Raw genomic sequence first — 19,270 nt, forward strand, 5'->3', positions numbered from 1 at the left:
GGCAATTTTAGATTCTCAAAATCGTAATTTTACTGGGCTACGAGAGATTAGACGATTAATGTAGCTTATTGTATTCTTTTATTGAATTTAATACAGAAGTTTTTTTTTTCATCGCAAAAAAATTGCTGGGCCAGTTATTATGACAGAAGGGTATTGGTATCGAAGGTAGTGCATTCTGCAAAAGCTATTTATCCTTTAAAACCTGCTCTCGACATTTTTCCGCAATTCTTTGGGGCCCGTATGTTGTGAAATTCCACGAGTTTTCCGTGCCACCTTGACTATGAAAACAGTGCAGCAAGAATCAACGCTCAGGATTTTCCCTCGACTGACAATAATTCCCCGATTCCTTTGCTTAATATTTACGCACTGGGTTGGGTGTTTAACCCTTATTTCGCGTTAAAAAAAATGCCAAAAATTTGTTTCGTTGTGGAGCACAATTCGGCGCAATTGGGAAACAATTTGCGACACCTGTCGCTGAACATGTGATATGTAATAACGTTTTGCAAGTGGGTGCGGATATCTGGAAGGGATTGGACGAGAGCGGCAGTTTATTGACTTCCCTTGTTGACATTTTTTCTAGCCGTGCGATTTCGTGGGCATCGATTCGGGTATTAGTCTCCCTTCGCCTCTTTGTTGGGTACGGTTGTGGTTTCTCGATTGAGTCCTTCGAAATGGTAGAATATGTCTGAAATGGGTGACGATCCTGATGTACTCCCCTGGTGGAAAAGGTGATTAATTATTGAATATGAAAAAACGCTTCAACTAGTCATATTTCTCCGTTTAATTCAGGATATTTGTGTAATACAGTCCCTGGTGTAGAATGAGTTTATTGAAGCATACGTTTCGGGACATTTATCCTCAGTGTGAATTTTGTTACGTTCAACTCAACTTCACTGTGAAAATGATGCATTAAGAATGAACCGACGCTCAGGTTTTTCCCTCACCTAATTGTAATTGTCCGATGATCTTGTCGATTAATATTCAAGCATTTGGTTCATTGAGTTCTGTGTTTAAAAAATTATTCTCAATTCATTGGGCTCAACTACATTGCAATTATGTCTCAGATCAGTTGTAGCCACTAGCGAACGTTGCTAGATTATATTATATTAATTTATATTAAAGTCGCAAGTTAGAAGCCCGCATTTCATTATTTATTATCTCCTAAACTGCAGAACAGTCAATTACAATTTTTTTCAACAGCTGGGGACTTTTATAAATATTATCTATGAAAAACATCGGGACAAACTTACGAAAAACGTGTTTTTCTACGAATATACTTTAAGAAGTAAAGACAGCAAATGTCGTTCTATCCTCGCTGTTTACCTCTTTGTTTATTTAAAAAACAGCAAGCGCATGCGACTGGATGATGGCTGCAACAACAATCTGAACAGTTCCCTGAATAATGGAGCTAAGAGTGGGGGGAAATGGAAGTGTCCTGGGGACACGAGCATCGTGGAGCCCGAGGTAATGGTGGACCTGGGGGTTAGCATGCTCGACGACGAGACCAGCTGTGACAGTATGAAGAGGTCACAGTCACAGGATTGTTCAGTATCACCCAGTAGTTTGGTGTCCGCGAGGCACGCAGCTATGAATGAGAATATCCTCATGAATGAGAAGGAGAATCTCTATCGTGGGTCCAAGTTCGAAAAGGGAAATCTCGACAGGTACGAGTGTCATTGAAGGCATTCCCTTATTTATTATGAGCATTCTCTTGAAATTATGACTCAGGGGTTCAAGAGAAGGACTCGACGTGAATTTGATAATAACTGAGAAAGTTCACATTCCTGTTGTAAATCAAAGGAGAACAAATTCTCTTAAATCAAGAAGTTTTTATCTCTTGGTTTATGAATGTTTTTTTTTTCAATTCAAGATTGAAAAAATGTTCCTCACTGCAAAAACTGGTTTCTGAATTCTATACATTTTTCAGATATTAAAAACGGGTCTGAATTTAGTTGAGTCATCTTCGATATGTCAAAACTTTTTTTTTTATTTTCTTTATACATTTTATTTTCGTCATTGATTTTGCCTGAAGAAGGGGTAATAGGGAACTTGCATGAATTTTGTTTATATTTATTTCGGAAGGTCATCATCTCAATATTATATTTTTAGAATCTAAACTTTCAAAAAGTTGCACGATAATTACTAGCTAATTATTGAAAATTGCATACTTTTAAAACGCTCATGACGTCACGTCACTGCCCAAGTAGCAAACCTTGCGAAAGATATCTGAAAGTATACCAAAAAGGCTGACTAATGTCCGTCCAAAAGGTATCTTGCCGTCATACGATAACTTTTAGTTAACTGCTAGGTAACTTCTAGACACAAGTTACCTTTTTGGACAGACATTAGACAGCCTTTTTGGTATACTTGCAGATACCCTCCAGAACTGTGCTGCTTGGGTGGTTAACCGCTAGCCGACCAATCACACGACGCATATACAGAGACGTCATTGACCGGTGAGATGACGTCATGAGGTGTTTTCCGAGCATTCAAAAGACCTAATTTTCAAATCATTATTATAAATTATGCAAGTGAAATTTCGTGAAATTTTCAGTAATTCAGCTGTCTATTGGGTACGAACAATCTATCAAATGAGTGATGAGCAGATATTGAACTTCGTGCAAGTTCCCTTTTGCACGAATGCGATTTAGATTTCTTAATACTGGCAGGTCTGAAATACTCGGAAAAAACTGACCTCCAGATGCAAAAAACATCTGGAAATGAATGAGTCGAACTTTCCAGTCCCAGAAAATGTCTGTATTAATGTGTGTTTTGAGTTAATTCGTATTGAATTTAATAAACCAATACATTTTGATGAATCAATATTTGCGTTCAAGTTTTTTGAAAAGGAAGAAAAGAATTTAATTTTTAAAGAATGTGGCAGTGTTTTTTGGCCGAATAAATTGATAAAAATCATTGGAAATCAATTCCATTCGGAAATCATTGTGTCACTCAAAATCGCAGTCACAGACCCCTTGAAGATTCCCATTAAAATTCCGAAGACAAAACGACATCTTAAATTCAGCCATCTTTCACCTAGTTTTTGCAGTGTTCTTTAACACATTATTTATAAGCATTACTAACACTATTCTCTTTCATCCTCCCAAAATGAAGACTGGAGCAAGACCCCCACGCTCTAATGGACGATCCAACGAGCATCTTGAATTCCCTAGAAAACGAATCGGGTTACGCAACGAGAGTCGAAGCTGAATCTTCCGATGAAAAGCTCGTCGGAAATTTCAGCACAAGTACCTCGAACTCCGATGTCAGTGGGCTTGACCAGTTTTACCTATTCAGAAGGAGAAAGAGGGGCTCGTTCGTAGGGGAGGATAAATTCTCAAAGCTCTCTGACGAGATGATACTGATGATCCTCAAGTGGCTCCCCAAAAAGTGTCTAGTACGTTCGATGCTCGTGTGCAAACGTTGGTGTCAAATTGCCAGGGATGAGGCCCTCTGGTCTCGACTCGATCTCGGTGGTAAAGTGTTGAGTCAAGGAACACTGGGACACATTTTACCACGTGGTGTGCAAATACTGAGACTGGCACAGGCTGAACTCGCTGATCCAGTATTTTCCCCGGGTTCTGAAGTTCTCGGTGACGGCTATATGAGTAAACTACAGTATTTAGATCTTTCAATGTCCGTTATATCTGCAGATGGATTGGCTGAGCTTCTTTGCAAGTGCAGGCTGCTGAAAAAATTGTCTTTGGAGAAGTGTACGTTGAATGGCGAGAGCTGCAGGGCTATCAGCCAGAATAGGGACATCACGGTACTTAATTTAACTATGTGCGAGGGCATTGATGCGCAGTGTGTCAGACATCTCATCAAGTTGAGCAAGTAAGTGGGGTAGAGTTGAGATTCTATTGTGGGAGGACAGTTTTGTGAGAGTATATTTTGTACTGAAAATATGAAAGTTCTTAACTAAAGTTAAAGTTAAAATTAATATTATAGTTATTGAGCTAAAAATTTGCTATTTGGGGTTCAATGCTTTATTTTCAATTCAAGAATATTTAGTCTTGAATTGAAAATCAACAATTTTTGTTCCCAATACAGCAAATTTTTAACTCAAGGGTAAACTTGTCGAGATGAAATTTTTTTTAAAATTCTGTATAGGGTATTCTCAAATTTAAAATAAAATAGCTTTTATTTAAGGATAAAATCAGACTTCGACAGAATCATAAATTTACATATTAAAAGGCAAAGTAAAAGTAAAGTTAAATTTTGAAAAAGTCAATTGTTAATAGTACTCGTCAATTTTTTAATTATTAAATTCATCATCAATTAAATATTCAAATTTCGAATTATTTTATCAATCAAGAATTGATTTCAGAGGTTTGACGATTATTTAATTAATCGAAATATTTGCTCAATAGCCAATTTACAATTCCATATTGTCAGTTATTTAATTCATAACCAATGGAATTTAAATTATCAATTATTTTACAATTTTCGAATTTCAATGAAAATATTACGAAAACTAATGATTGATTATACATAGATAAAATATTCTCGAACCCAGAGTAAAATATACTTAAATGAAGAATAATTATTGCAAATTCAAGAATGAAGATTCGTGATTCGCGAATAACAAGTGGAATGAAGCTGGGAAATAATTATGGGATGAGAATACTGATTTGCGAGAATAAATTACTCTTTTAAATTTAGTATATGAAAAATTGTTAATTCGAGACTGAATATTCTTCATTTAAAAATAAAAAATTCTTCATTGCATAGTGGCAAATTTCTAGTTTAAAGATAAAATGTTGTCGAGACAATTTCGAGATAAAATTGATACGGGATAATCCTTTTTATCGTAAAAGAGCGATGACTCAAGCTGTAGCTGTAACACGACAGTTTTATATCCAATTTAAGTTCAGAGTATTATCGATTTTGTCCTGCCTATTGACGATCATAATAAGTGGGGCTCAATGTCTTCAATGCAAATGATTATATCGCATGTCTCACACGTTGAAGCCACCGCATTTCTCTATAATTTTCGAAAAATTGTAAAGTAATTCTTTTTTTCTGTAATTCCTTGTTAATAAAATTAATTGCAAAAATGGAAGGACATTTTAAGGGAAAAATGTAAAAGAAACCAAGCAAAAAACGTCCAGTTCGCATCTTCGATCATGTGTATTCGTTTTAGGGAGAATGTCCAAGTTAAGATTAAATTTTTTGCTTCAAGCATGCGCTACCTCGTTAAACCAAGAAAAAAACCCATTCTCGCCTCAAGAATATTTCCTCCCCCACTCAATCAACCTAATAAACCCCTTATTTTTCAGCTTGACCGCCTTGAACATGTCCTGGTGCTCCCTAGACTCGGACTCCATAACCCTCCTCTGTCGTTCCCTCCCCCGCAGCATAACCAGACTGAACATCTCAGGCTGCAGGAAAACGATGACAGATAAAAACGTCCGAGACCTCGTGGCGACCTGCCCAGACCTCGTGGAGCTGGACCTCAGTGACTGCACCCTCTTAACGATACGTGCAATCAACAGCTTCCTGACCCTTCACCAGCTGGAGCACCTGTCCCTGAGTCGTTGCTACGGAATTCCCTTGTCATCCTCATACGCAAGACTCACTCACATGCCTTCTCTACTGTACCTAGACATCTTCGGGCTTATGACAGACGCAGCACTCAAATCATTTCAGGCCAATTGCAATAGCACCGAGATCAATAAATTCTTGTACAGCTCTGTTGCAAGACCCACTGTTGGAGTGCGAAGAACAAGTATATGGGGACTTCGTGTTAGGGACTAAATTCTTTTTTTTTATCGAAAATCATTCTCAGAGGCGTCTTCTGGCATAATTTAATATTCACACAGCAGTTCCTTGACAAAATGATTCATTACACACAATTGAGTCTCTTCATTTGTTGACTAATTCAGTAGGAAAGAGGTAAAACGGTTTAAGTCGATTTTGATTTTTCATTGGATAGTTTTCATTTAATATCTTGGAATTTAGGGGCGATAGCACAATTTTTGCCATGACCTTTCTTGTAGCCCTCAATGTGCTCTACAAAAAAGGTCATTATGAAAATTTCGTTATCTCCCTTAAATTCGAAGATATTCCTCGAAAACTTGAGAACTTGATAACGGTATTTCCCTTGAAAGATCTAAATAATGAGAATAATGGGAAATTCACATAGAATGTTTGTAATTACAGTTGAATTATCTGCGAATTGTTCTAGATTTTGTTCTCAAGTTATTAACAATCAACGTTTATTAATGGAGAAATCTCGACAAAAGCCCAAGAAGAAAAGATAAGAAGCGACTTTCATTGTTGATATTTTGGAAACAAAATCTTAATTTCGAATCAATGTCATGTTTCTTTTTCATAGCTGAAACCTCCAGATCTTGTCTACAGAAATTGAAATCCTCTCAGTCCAATTAGACAAGATAAATATTGAATTCTACTAAATTGAAATGTATCAATCAAATTATACATTGTGCAATCTAAATTCTCAATTGTACAATTCAAAAGGTATAATTTGAGCACTTGAACTATTCATGTCGAATTTCACACAATAAATTAAACATTTACAGCTTTGAATTGTTCAATGTGAAATTCAGATTGCACAATGTTTAATTGGATTGTTAAATCGTCTAACTCCAACGTAAGAAAACAATTTCTGTGGATAATGTCTCAATCCAAAACATCACGTGTCAAACAATGAAGTGACTCCACGTCGTTTTGTCCAGAAAATGCCGTCTGCGTTAAACTACGCCTTCCTTCTTTAGACTGAAAATTGATGATAAACTAATGGAGATTTAGCGTATTGCAGGAACTTTTTTCGTTGTTGAATATGAAAATTGGGTGAAAAATGCGCTCCATGTATTTTTTAATCTGATAACTACATCAAAGACAGGTTGTGAACAATTTTTTATCACTCTTTACAATGGAAAAAACCGTATCCCGTATTCTCCATTCAATTCTCGTATTCAATAATTTTATCAATAAAATTTTCATGCAACAACCCAATTGTAAGTAAATTATTGCTGAGAGTGATGATAACAATTTAGATATTACTGTCGTCAGATAAATGCCAGCAATGTGTTCCACTTTTGATAGACAACTAGGTTTTGAATTTATCGACTAGATGTATTATCGCACTCCATTCTGAAAAACTCATCATTGAACGATCACTAAATGGTTATTAAAGGGGCTGTGGTTCATTTTCTTTTTTCCTCGTCGATCTCTATCGCCAAACATTACCGTACATACAGTTAACATTGAGGGGAAAAAGTGTAAAAATATTTTTATTAAGATTATCATGGGGATGAGTTGGGTAAAATGGACCCTTTTAATTTACTCCAAATGTCGATAATCCACTCAATTCTCCTCTGTAACAGAAAAATGTCAAAGGTGTTGATTTACTCCACTCTCCCCTACACTTGGTGGTAATTGTTGCAGTTAAGATTTTGATGAACGATGGAGGTTTATGATTAATGTAATAATTGTAAGTCGTGCCTTAACGTTTGAACAATTAAAATTTTTCCATTAATTGCGGAGTGCCTTTGTTGATTGATTGATTTAAAAACATGCGTTGAGAATTCGTTACCACATCACCACGAAGATGTCGGTTGTGATTGTTAATCAGGAAAATTCGAGTTGATTACTCTTGTAATTATGTATTATTAATGATGATTGAGGGTCAATGTCGCAGGATTGTCAACGGGAGAGCGGTAAAGAATGAGATAACTGAAGTATATATTGCTCAAGTGAGGATTTGTAATTTTGAGGAAATGATATAGAGAAATAAAATATCTTTTAAAAATGAACAAAATGTATTTTGAGACTATTTACATTTCGCGGCTGATTAATAACGAAAAGGGAAGATGTGATGTGTAAGAAAAACAGTCCAAACTCGAACGTAAAACATATCCTTCATTAATTACATCTTTTTTACATAAAAAAGTAAATTCACACTACAAAACGTCATGCCCCGATGATCAATTTCAATCATAATTAACAACTAATTCCATAATATATTTTCTGGACTGTCATAAATTATTTCTCAGCTGTACTGTTCATCTACCGGACAATTACTCCGACAGCAAAGTTTACCTTTGTCATGTAAAATCTTGCAGTAACAGTAATAATCGTCAACAGATTGCCATCGAGGTAAATATCCATTGGAAAATAATCAAGTGAACAATTCGTTAATATTTTTGCATACCTAATACATAAAACTATATATAAAATTGAATGGAATTAACGAGTAGGAGCTTCTGCTTCGTGACCATTTACAATTGAAAATCAGTAAATGGAATTTTTCTTAAATTCGCAATTGTTATATACAATAACGTAGACATAGGGTGATTTTCCATCGTTTTGGACTGGTATTTGTTGCATTGGATCAAAGCTAGTAAATGCTGGGTGCCCAGTGTTAGGCGGTGGCTAGTCTTTCGGATTTTGGGGCAGGTTCGATTGAAAGGAGCTCTGGTTTTTCAGTTTTTGAGTCTGTCGTATTGCTTGATTCGGCGTAGATGGATTTTGACTCTTGCCTCTCCTGTTCACTCTGCCATTGGACCTGAAATTAAATTGTTGGGAATTAATTACAATTCAATTATACCAATCACGTCAATTGGATGTGAGAATAAGTGACAAAATTAAAACAATGCTTTTACATTTTTATGTTGAACTGCTTTTTAACAAGATAAATTGACATTTAATTAACAACTTCAAATAAGGGCAAAAGAATTTTGGTTGTCACCAGAGATGGCCATCAATATCCCACTTCTTCAAAATTCAAAAGATTTCGAACTTACAGTGATGAAGGTTTAAATACTCATCAAAATTTAAAAATACTATATTAATAATTTAAATTTCCGATTGATGAATTAAATATTTGACAACATGGAGCTGTAAATTTGTCCATTGAGTAAATAATTCTAATTTCGTGAAAGGGATTTTCGATTAACCAAATAATCGACAGTCTTCCTACCAAAATTACTGATTAGTAAACTAACTCAGAATTTGAATATTCAAATTGAAGATTACGTGAATATTAAACAATTTACGAGTAATGTCAACTAACTGACGACTGCAAAATTTAACAGTAATTATGATTTATGAATATGGCTATCCCTGGTTGTTAGGCCCTCCTCAATCAAACCATACCTTTTGCTTGTGTTGTTTAACAGCCTCCAGACACTTATCAATAACCATCTGCTGCGTCAGCACCCCGTCCTCCGAGGCATAGGCAGCAGCCTGCCAGGCAACCCCAAGTTTCGAGAGTTCCCTCCCAGACATGCCCTCAGTGATCTCCGCCATTTTGACGCAAAGTGCTCCATAATCAAACTGAGCAACCTTGAGCCTCCTCTTGCCCTCCGTAGCTGGCTGAAGCACAAACTTATCGAAGTAGAGTCTAATAAGGCGTTCCCTCTCCTCGACCCCAGGCAACTGGAACTCGACCATCTCATCAAGTCGATCATTAACAGCCCAGTCAAACTGCTCAGGTGTATTAGACGCCAGCACCAGCATGAACTTGCTGCTCTGCTCGCCAGTCCTGTAGAGAAAAGCATTGAGCATGGCCCTGAGGTCCTCCGAGATGTGTTCACTGGACCTCTTCCTCAGGAAGGCATCAGCCTCGTCGATAAACAGAAGAAGTCCTTTTCTCGAGGTCGAGGCCCAGTCGAAGACTTTGTGAATAGCAGTGACCCCGTCCCTCCCAAGAGGTGCCAGATCTCCACCAGTCAATATCGCGTAATCCATGCCCGAGTGTTGTGCCAACTTCTTGGCAAACATGGTCTTACCAGTGCCAGGTGGGCCATGCATGAGAATATTCCTGTACATTCCCCTATTGTGTTTGGTATTCTTCGTGGCTATAGCAACATCTCTGAGTCTCTCCTCGAGTTTTGGAGCTAGAACGACACCTGACAGTGCGTCAGAGGGCTTCTCCCTCAGTTTTTGGACACTCTTGATGGGATGACGAATGACGTCTAGGGCTGAGAACCTCGAGGTTTCTCGAACTAACGAGGGCTTGCCCAGTCGAGCCTCGATGTAACGACTGGCAACACCAGTCGATCCCTTGGCGGTGTAAACCCCAAGTGCCACCAGAGACAGACCACCAGCAGCCGCCAATATCTTGTCCCAATCCTGAAGGAGTGATGTCACCCCAGCCCCCAAAACCGATCCAGCAGTCTTGATGGACTCCAAGACAGTGACTCTGTTCTCCGAGGCTTTCAGTCTGATCTGCTCGAGATTCAGGTCCTGATTCTCACGATCCACTTTGGCTTTTGCCTTCAATTCAGCTTCTAACTTTCTCATTTCGTTCTTGTGCCTCAGTTCCATCTCGTGCTCGATGGTGGCTTTCCTCATGGCTTCTTGTTTAGCTACGGATTCCTCTTGTCTCCGTAAATTCTCGTCGTTCATTCTTTGCTGCTGGCCTAGCTGGTCGTCGTATCTCTTTCTTGCTAGGGAGTCCTGGTACTGGGCCCGCATTTGGTGCTGTTTAGTCTCTTCGCTCACTGTTTTTCTTCGCTCCTCACCTTCCACGCGTTTCTGCTCTATTTTCAAATGCTCGATGTTCGCTTCGTACTCTTTGGCTCGGGACATTATCTCAGCTTGCTTTGTTGATTCCTGGAGCTTTGTCAGCTCGAGGGCCTCTCTGGCGTGGGCTGGAAGATTTTTGGAATGAAGATTGAGATTTGAATTGGGGAAATTTAGGTGGGTGGGAGAAATGTAACAATGTGAATCAAAGGGGGTGATGATCTGAGTTTACGTTTCTTAAAAATCATAATCATAGAAGGTTCATAATTCATAGGGGTTTAATTCAAACTTTTTTAACATTTAATTCTTCAATTGATATGCATCAAGAACTCATTAAAAATCTCTCCTCTAAAAAATGTTCTTCGATATTTTCTCCTCAGACCACGTGTTTCCAACGTGAATACATAATTATCAACATGATAGATGAACAAGACTAATTATCGAAACCTACTGATCAACTCCTTAAATTTCACTACTATAATCACGTATCAATTCCAGAAATAATGTCATTCATCATGCGACATTTTTAATTGGAGATATCACGATCTACAGAAGAGAATTCTTAAAAATCAATGCATAATCATCAGAAAATTGGGGTTCACTTTAAACTTTATTAATAATTAATTCTTCCATTGATCAAGAAATCTTTCTACAAAAAATGTTCTTCGACGTTTCTCCTCAGACCACTTGTTTCCAAGATGAATCCATAATTATCAAAATGATAAATAAATGAATGAATCAATAAATAATTATCAGCCTCACAAGTAGTCAATTTCATTTGACAAAGCAAAATGCAAGTATTTGCTCCTATAAATGGGACAGTCTGAGTAGTTCTACCACAAATTCTCACGCGACATTTTTAATTGGGGATATTACGATCTACAGAAGAGAATTCTTAAAAATCAATGCATAATCATCAGAAAATTGGGGTTCATTTTAAATTTTATTAATAATTAATTCTTCCATTGATCAAGAAATCTTTCTACAAAAAATGTTCTTCGACGTTTCTCCTCAGACCACTTGTTTCCAAGATGAATCCATAATTATCAAAATGATAAATAAATGAATGAATCAATAAATAATTATCAGCCTCACAAGTAGTCAATTTCATTTGACAAAGCAAAATGCAAGTATTTGCTCCTATAAATGGGACAGTCTGAGTAGTTCTACCACAAATTCTCACGCGACATTTTTAATTAGGCATATCATTTTTTTATAATTATTCTTCAATTAATATGCATTAAGAACCATTAAAAATCTCTCCTCTAAAAAATGTTCTTCGACATTTCTCCTCAGACCACTTGTTTCCAAACACGAATACATAATTATCCAAATGATAAATAACTGCATCAATGAATAGTTATCAGAATCCACAGATTCCCGCAGGTAATCAATTTCATTCGTCAAAGCAAAATACAATTGCTCCAAAAAATGGGACAGTTTGGGCGCCATAGTTGCATCATTATCATGTGCTCGTCTCGCATGTGCACAAGATTTCTAACCTCAAACGGATCGTAAGCTTACGTAATATTATATAAGTATTAAAATAATTGTTCGTCAACGAGAAAAAGTATTACGTGACTTCTCGAGCTCTTTGGCAGCAGCGGCCGCCCGCTCCAGAGCACTGGAGTCAAATCTGTAGGCGTCCATTTGCGGTTTCCCCACGTTTTTCGAGGGTCCATTATCCCCAGGATCCCCGGCACCGCCTCCCGAACCCGCTGCCGGTGGCTGTGCATACTGAGAAAAGTCCTGGGACTGTTGCTGATAACGTGAACCCAAGAGCCACGACATTTGTCCGATGGGTTTTTCACAGAAAACTTGAAATTACACGCGGATTCACTACCTCGTTACCGATACCCACGAGCTATTTCAATCAATGGTGAGTCACATGTACACGAGGGATTTTACAGTGTGAGTATCACGTGCGCACACGTTTCTTCAACTCATTGTCGTTACACCGGGGGAATAGCGTGGAATTGAACCCGCGTGGGCCCGGCGGGGCGCGAAGAGATACGAATTTTCACGATTGAGTATTTATGTATTTTTGAATTCGGGAGAGTTGAATGGGAATATAGTGACGATGATTATTCACTCGATTCATCGGCGAAAGGAATAGAGCTTTTCATTCTGAGAATTACTAGATTTGCGGACACTTTTTTCCCATGTTAATTCCCCTAGGATTTGCGGACACTTTATCGAATTTACATATAAATCATGGTTTTTGAGCGCTCAAGTGTATATCATTGTAAAGTTCAATATTTACGAGAATTTTCCATGGTTTTTTCGGAGATTTTTCCGTTGAATGAACGAAATAAATATTTTCCCTAGATTTGCAGAATGAAAGGGTCTATTGAATGAAGAAATTGAAAGAAGAATGAAGAAATAATTTCCTTTAAGATTCAAGATTCAACAAGATTTATTAACGTGGACAGATATTTACAAACAAGACAAGACAACAATATGGCACAAGTTTAAGGGTGGGTGGGGTAAAACGGGCACTTTAGACTTTTTTTAGACTATTCATACCTCAGAAACAAATTGATCAATTGAGATCAGTTTAGGCTCGTCACAAATGAAAAGAATTGTTCTTTGTACCGAAACAAAAATTATTAAATTTTATCAACATTTCAACCCCTCATTGAGATTTAAAAAAAAGTCAAAAGTGTCCGTTTTACCCCAACCTCCCCTATACCTAGAAGATTGATCGGTACAGCATCAGTCCGGAGGCTACAACATATATATAATATGAGGGTGAGAAATGGGTTAACAATATGAGGGATGGGGATAGGGAGGAGATGCTGGATAGGGAAAATTTTTTATATTAAAAAACCCTATTACAATTTCCTTTAAAATATCCTACTTTCCCAACAATTCAATTTCTCCATTCTTCCTTCAATTTCTTCATTCAATTGAATTTAGTTTTAGTACAGACCTCACTATAGATTCAACCATTTTCAATCATCAAGTTTGTCAATTGAATTGGGGGAGAATAGATTAGATAGATAGATTGCATAGATTATTATTTTTTAAACATTCATTGTTTATAAATAAATAATTGCACTGTAAAAGGCGTCAAGCCATACGGTTGGAAATAAACATCATTCATCAATAAATAATTGAGATTGTTTAAACTTTCGGAAAACTAATTTTTTTAGGCATGAATTAAATTTCTGGGAAAATTCTGAATATTAATGGGAGGGTATATTCATGACGTGTTGAATTGTTTATGAAATGGAATAATTTTATTTTTCAATTGAAAAACAGTGATTCCTCTTTATGATGAGCTGAGACTGAGCTCAATTGATAAATCTGTTTCTGAGTTATGAATATTTTTAAAAAAGTCAAAAGTGTCCATTTTACCGTACCCTCCCCTAAATTTGTTACGATTCCGAACAAATGATTTTTATGGTGGAAAATTGATTGTTTATAAATTATTCATAGAAAATTCGCGTAATTCTCAATGAAATTGTAATTTTTTAATAATTTCATCAATCTTCTTCCAAAAGTAAACTTTGTAATTTTTTTTCTGATTTTAAAAATTTTTGCTAACGTTTCAGTATTGAGATTCAAATTCAGACTTACAGAGTTTAAATAATAAAATCACTGTAAAATGTCCGGAAACTTGGGGTCAAATGGGACTCAAATGGAAGATCTGATGTTCGACTACAAAAGTAGAAGAGTATTTCACTGGAGAAAAAATAGCCAAAGTACTTGGGTATCCGTAAACCATCGAATATTTACGGATTGACTATTTATTTTTGAATTCGATGGAATTGAACGGGAATATACTGACGATGATTATTAATTCGATTTACTGAGAAATGGGATAATCAATGGAATTATTACGGGAGTAGAATATTTTAGAGGAAATTAATTCGAATAAATCATCGAATATATCGCTGACTATATATTTTTTACTGAGTATTTATTTTTGGACTCCGACAGAACTGAACAGAAATCTTCTGACGATTTATTATTAATTCTATTTATTGAGGAATGCAATTACAAATGGAATTGTCGGGGGAGTAGGATATTTTAGTAAAAATTAGTTCGATTAAATCATCGAATACGTCACAATCGCATGGAATATTTTGAACGAGAATTACCGATTTTATTTATTACGAAATAGAATTTGATAGCGGAACGGCAAAATAGTTTAAGTCGAATTTGACTATTAGTCAGATATGGATTACTCTATTAGATTCCTCCATCATGTTTCATCGGAGAGTATAAGCGCTTGCATCATTCCTGCAGTGTTTTTCCACTGGTGAATAGTTCTCGACGAGAATCGACAGTAGCATCATGAGGCACCTCTTGCTGGAGGACAGGACAAATCCTCAAAACCCGATTTTAGATGAAAGCTCAGCGGCGAGTCTCGTCAATACATCAGGTTTTAATTCAAATGGACCAACTGCACCAGTCCATATTGGGGAATCGATTAGAGCGAAGGAAAGAGAGAAACAATTTTATCACAGTTTTGAGTTGGTCTCTCAGGGGGGAGAAGAAGAGGCTTATAAAAGGTAATAGTGGAATTAAGGGAGTCAAATAAATCGAAATCGGGTGAATCGTCGGGTCATGGAACCTAGTCGCGCTTTTATTTTATTAAAAATTAATCGTCAAAGACAAGATCATTTGTGTAATTTCAATAATATCTTGCTAAACTTTTTCATGTTCCAGTTATTATCGGGCTTTGTTGGTTACGACGTTTCATATTATCCAATAATTAATAATTCACAATTATAACAAAATTTCGTAGAAAAACCTAGCGAATTCTATGGGAAATTCTATGGGATTTCTATTCTTTTTAAAGATTGAAAAGACGTATATGAAATGGATAAAATTGAGGAATGTGTTAATAACGATTGATAAAACCGAATTTGAGTTGGATTTCGATTGAACTTTCTATTAATTTTTGCTAGATTCTACCGAAAAATTCCGCAGTTTATCTACCAGTTTTTTTTTCAAAGGAAATGTTCAAGTTTATTAGAAATGTTCAGTGGAAAATATTCTCTAAGAAAAATTAACGGAATTCGATTTTTCCATAGAAATTTCGCAGTTAAATTTTTTACGTTTTTTAAATTTATTTTTCAATGAAAAGACAAGAAAAATCGATTGGAAAACCTTGGAAAATTTCAGTCAACGAATTTCTATGGAAAATCTCTCAATAGAAAAAATCGCATAGAAAGATGAAATCCTACTATTATTGTCTATAAAATAATTTCTATTCTCCATTTTTCTATAGAAAAAAAACGCAGTAAAGCTATGGAATTCTTCAATGAAATCCTCCGAAAACTAAAGAATTTTCAATTGAAGTTCAATAGAAATCTCGAAGTATTTTCTATAGAAATTGCAACGTTTTTCTATGATATTTTTTCGTGCGCAACAATTCAATTCTTCATTTCACATTTCCCTCGATAGTTTTTTCAGAGAAGCAAAGAGCGAATTCGTCCCATTATTTTTTGCACTCACCTGGCATGGAACATCTGCGGAGAGCTTTCTGCCTCTCCAACTTGTTCCCCAATTTCCAAAAAATACTCTTCTCCATCTGAGCGCTAAGGGTTTGAGACGCAGTGATGTAGAACAGATTCTCAAGAAAGTTTTGGATCTCGGGATTAGGAATTTATTTGTCGTTCGTGGAGGTACGTAGGAAGTGCTATCATCCCATATTTACATTTATTAATCTCAGGGATCGCTAATAATAATTTATGATAATATAAATAAAAATTATCCGTAAATTACTAAAGTTTGTTACACTTAATTAAAGATTGAAATTACTAAAATTAACTAATAAAATAATTAATAATCTGAATTTTCGATTGAATATCAAATAAATAATTTTAAATTTGATTAAATTGATTAATCAAAATTAATGATATCTTAAATGCGACATCTTCCTCTTCCTTTACCCCTCACTGATCAAAGAAGTCTCGTCAACTGAAAAATTCCCCTAAAATTCTCGTTGTGGGAAAATGGCGTCCCCAACGGTCGGCGTTCGTCAGGCAATTCTTCCCCCAAAAATCATGAATTACCAAAGTTATTTGACTCCTCAAAGAACTAAATAACAGTCTCAAATCTTCTCCACTTCAACCCTTTTGTCTTCGACGAATAGCTCAATTAAAAAAATATTAATTACTCCGACACTCTCAGCAGCGTGCAACGCCAGCCATTTAAAGGAACAGAATCTAATCAAAATTAATGATTAATTTAATAATATAAATTCCTTTGATATTATCAACTGATTATGCATGTAGTAAAATAACCTTATTTACATCATATTATTAAATTCTGTAATTAACACTCTGCTTAGACGACCCTCCAGACCACACAGACTTCACGTACGCTGTAGATCTGATTAAATTCATCAGAAGTCTGTACAACGATGAATTCTGTATTGCAGTTGCAGGATATCCAGACACCCACCCAGAGTCTCCTTCGAAAGAATCTGATCTTTATTACCTCAGAAAAAAGGCAAGGTTTATCAACAAAAAAAAATCCATTGAGAACGAAATTTTTATTTTTCAGCATAAATTTTCAATATTCACCACTCTGTCTTTCGTATCTCAGTGAAAAAATTAAAGAATAAAAAAAAATTTATTAGCGGACAATTTATCCTTGTTGTTGAGATATTCCGTTGAGAAATTTCTGTAGAAAAAAAAAATCGACAGAAAAAGTTCTATAGAAAAATGAGAATTTATTGATTCTGATGATTTTCGTTTTTTTCCTATTGAATTTTCCTTATGGGAATGTTCACTAGATTCCATAATATTCGTTAATAAATCATCTGAGAGTCATTTCGCTTGAACACAGCAACTAATGAGTGAAAATATTCAGGTCGACGCTGGTGCCAGCTTCATAATAACGCAAATTCTATTCGAATCGGGAAGATTCATACGATTCGTCGAAGCATGCAGATCGTGTGGAATAGACGTTCCAATCATTCCGGGAATTTTTCCAATATCGAACTACAGGACTTTTATGAAACTGGAGAGGATTTGCAATCTGACGGTTCCCAAAAAGATCCATGAAGACTTATCTAAAATTAAAGAGAAGGGTGGAGAAGTGAGAGATTATGGGATTAATCTGGCAACGAGAGTTGCGAAGGAAATCCTGTCCAGTGGAGTCGTTCACGGATATCATCTATTCACTCTCAACAAGTGAGTTTCAATGTATCTGTAGTGGTCATCCATTATTTTGCATAATTTTTTTTATAATAGACAGAATCGTCAAGTGTAAAAGTGGATTGAGAGAATATTAAAGACGTTCTTTGAAGTGGAAAATGAAGAGGTTCGAGTCAATGAATTTGAATAATTCATAAAATAAATTATTGATGTACAGATTTATCGTCTTTATTCACTGAAATTTTCAGGAGAAAGAGGAAATTCAATTATTCATCACTTTACATCCAGAAACAATAGGCAAAGTCATGAATTATGTGAATTAAAGTTTGAAATGCAGATTTATTCTCACAATTCTCTCCTATCTTTCGAAAAGAATGAAATTCAAATGTTTATTTATTTAGTTATTTATCTCAGGTCATAAATTAATATTTTCAATTTCAAGAATTCAAATATCTCTCACTTCTAAAGATGAAAATCTACTGAAGTGGAAATGAAGTATTATATTCTATTCTATTCTATTCTAATGAAGTGTAAATGGAATGTAGGGATTACAATTTCCTTAGATAATGTTTTAATGCATCAAATGTATCCAAAAATGAATCGTTTTGTCACGAAAATGCTGAGGCGGTGTTAGACTGTCACGAAAATCCAATCAATTGAAGAATGGAATAAATAATTCTAAAAAAAATAGAAATGCCGGTGCTCTTCATTCCATTTTCATTTGCAAAAATGTTAAAAAACAAGCAAAATCTCAACATTCGTCTCTCAAAATAAACCAAAAACCTCTTCATTTCATTTTCCAGTCTGCCAATAGCCCAGGAAATCTGCTCAAACCTAATCTCAAAGTCTCCTTTAACCCCCAACTCCCAGTAGAAATGAAGAACCGGTCGCTCGCTTCGCTCGCACAACTCGAACAAAACGGCTTGAACGATTGAGCTGAAATTTTTCCCAGATATGCTCCCAAGCAACGCCAATTATTCCCCAAAATTTCATATTTTTCATTCGAACTTTACTCTTTTTTTCATGAAGATTTATAAAAAAAATCCGAACAATCCACATATACATACGCACACATTTTCTAAGAATATTATATGTGAACGTCCGCATGAAAAAGGCCCACTTTGCCGATTCTAGTTTAGGAAATATTCACGTTTTTGTCTCCGCAACTCCCATTGAAATCGATGTTAAATTATTTTTTTGATCTTCTCTGGCGACGTCACTTTTCACGCTATCAGGATTATTTTGGGCTCAAAATCCGCAGAATGGTATCAATATTATCGAAGTATCCACCACTCCATATCAACAAAGTGGGCCCTTTTCATGCGGATGGGCACATATCTTCCCGCTTCATGACATTCAACACAATTTCCAAGTGAAATTGGAAGCTCCTCAAAACGGACGATTACAAAATTTCCATTCGAAAGCAAAATTGATGCAGAGACTTCACAGATAGTTTCTAAAAGTCACGAAACGGATGTGGTGAACAGGTCAATGGCTGGACGGTTAAGGAAAATTCGAGTTTCGTGGTAGGATCTAAAATGATAGAATCACCTAAATGGAGATATGATGGCTCCCATGCGTAGAGAAAAAAACTAGTTTTGCCAAAAACCCATTTACTTAAGAGAAGTATTCATCATTTTTTCAAAACCGTATTTCTCCAG

At 35.9% G+C, this 19,270-nt stretch overlaps 3 protein-coding genes across 5 annotated transcripts in view; 2 read left to right on the forward strand and 1 right to left on the reverse strand.

Annotated features, from left to right (window-relative positions):
- Positions 1–7,501, forward strand: part of LOC107039869 (S-phase kinase-associated protein 2) — an 11,657-nt gene extending 4,156 nt beyond the window's left edge. For 2 of the 3 annotated variants that reach the window (XM_015259715.1, XM_015259717.2), the window contains exons 2-4: positions 1,347–1,664; positions 3,115–3,834; positions 5,280–7,501. In XM_015259715.1, the coding sequence (XP_015115201.1) occupies positions 1,347–1,664; positions 3,115–3,834; positions 5,280–5,757 (1,516 nt within the window). In that variant the 3' untranslated portion in view covers positions 5,758–7,501. Of the gene's footprint in view, positions 1–632; positions 729–1,346; positions 1,665–3,114; positions 3,835–5,279 lie in introns of those variants that run through there. The other variant, XM_015259716.1, reaches the window with a different exon arrangement.
- A 270-nt stretch (positions 7,502–7,771) lies between these two features.
- Positions 7,772–12,399, reverse strand: LOC107039868 (ATPase family AAA domain-containing protein 3A homolog). The gene is made up of 3 exons (XM_015259714.2): positions 12,069–12,399; positions 9,121–10,619; positions 7,772–8,530 (listed from the first exon to the last, which is right to left on the reverse strand). The coding sequence occupies exons 1-3, from the start codon at positions 12,280–12,282 to the stop codon at positions 8,387–8,389; spliced, it is 1,857 nt and encodes a 618-aa protein (XP_015115200.1). The 5' UTR covers positions 12,283–12,399; the 3' UTR covers positions 7,772–8,386.
- Positions 12,400–14,793: 2,394 nt separating this feature from the next.
- Positions 14,794–17,649, forward strand: LOC107039814 (methylenetetrahydrofolate reductase). The gene is made up of 4 exons (XM_015259630.1): positions 14,794–15,011; positions 15,910–16,130; positions 16,799–16,959; positions 17,323–17,649. Exons 1-4 carry the CDS (start codon positions 14,794–14,796, stop codon positions 17,647–17,649), a joined length of 927 nt encoding a protein of 308 aa, XP_015115116.1.
- Positions 17,650–19,270: the final 1,621 nt, after the last annotated feature.

Source organism: Diachasma alloeum, unplaced genomic scaffold, assembly GCF_001412515.2.
Source record: "Diachasma alloeum isolate Michigan unplaced genomic scaffold, Dall2.0 Dall_scaffold_00308, whole genome shotgun sequence".
NCBI classification, from domain to species: domain Eukaryota; kingdom Metazoa; phylum Arthropoda; class Insecta; order Hymenoptera; family Braconidae; genus Diachasma; species Diachasma alloeum.

Bases quoted from the DNA above. Each gene is read 5' to 3' on its own strand.
- LOC107039868 (XM_015259714.2), bottom strand. From the start codon at position 12,282: ATGTCGTGGCTCTTGGGTTCACGTTATCAGCAACAGTCCCAGGACTTT. The intron at 10,620-12,068 runs GTAATACTTTTT...AAAATCTTCCAG, and splicing joins CAAAGAGCTCGAGAAGTCAC to CCCACGCCAGAGAGGCCCTC. The intron at 8,531-9,120 runs GTATGGTTTGAT...ATTTAATTTCAG, and splicing joins TTAAACAACACAAGCAAAAG to GTCCAATGGCAGAGTGAACA.
- LOC107039814 (XM_015259630.1), top strand. From the start codon at position 14,794: ATGAGGCACCTCTTGCTGGAGGACAGGACAAATCCTCAAAACCCGATT. The intron at 16,131-16,798 runs GTACGTAGGAAG...CACTCTGCTTAG, and splicing joins TTTATTTGTCGTTCGTGGAG to ACGACCCTCCAGACCACACA. The intron at 16,960-17,322 runs GCAAGGTTTATC...GAAAATATTCAG, and splicing joins TTTATTACCTCAGAAAAAAG to GTCGACGCTGGTGCCAGCTT.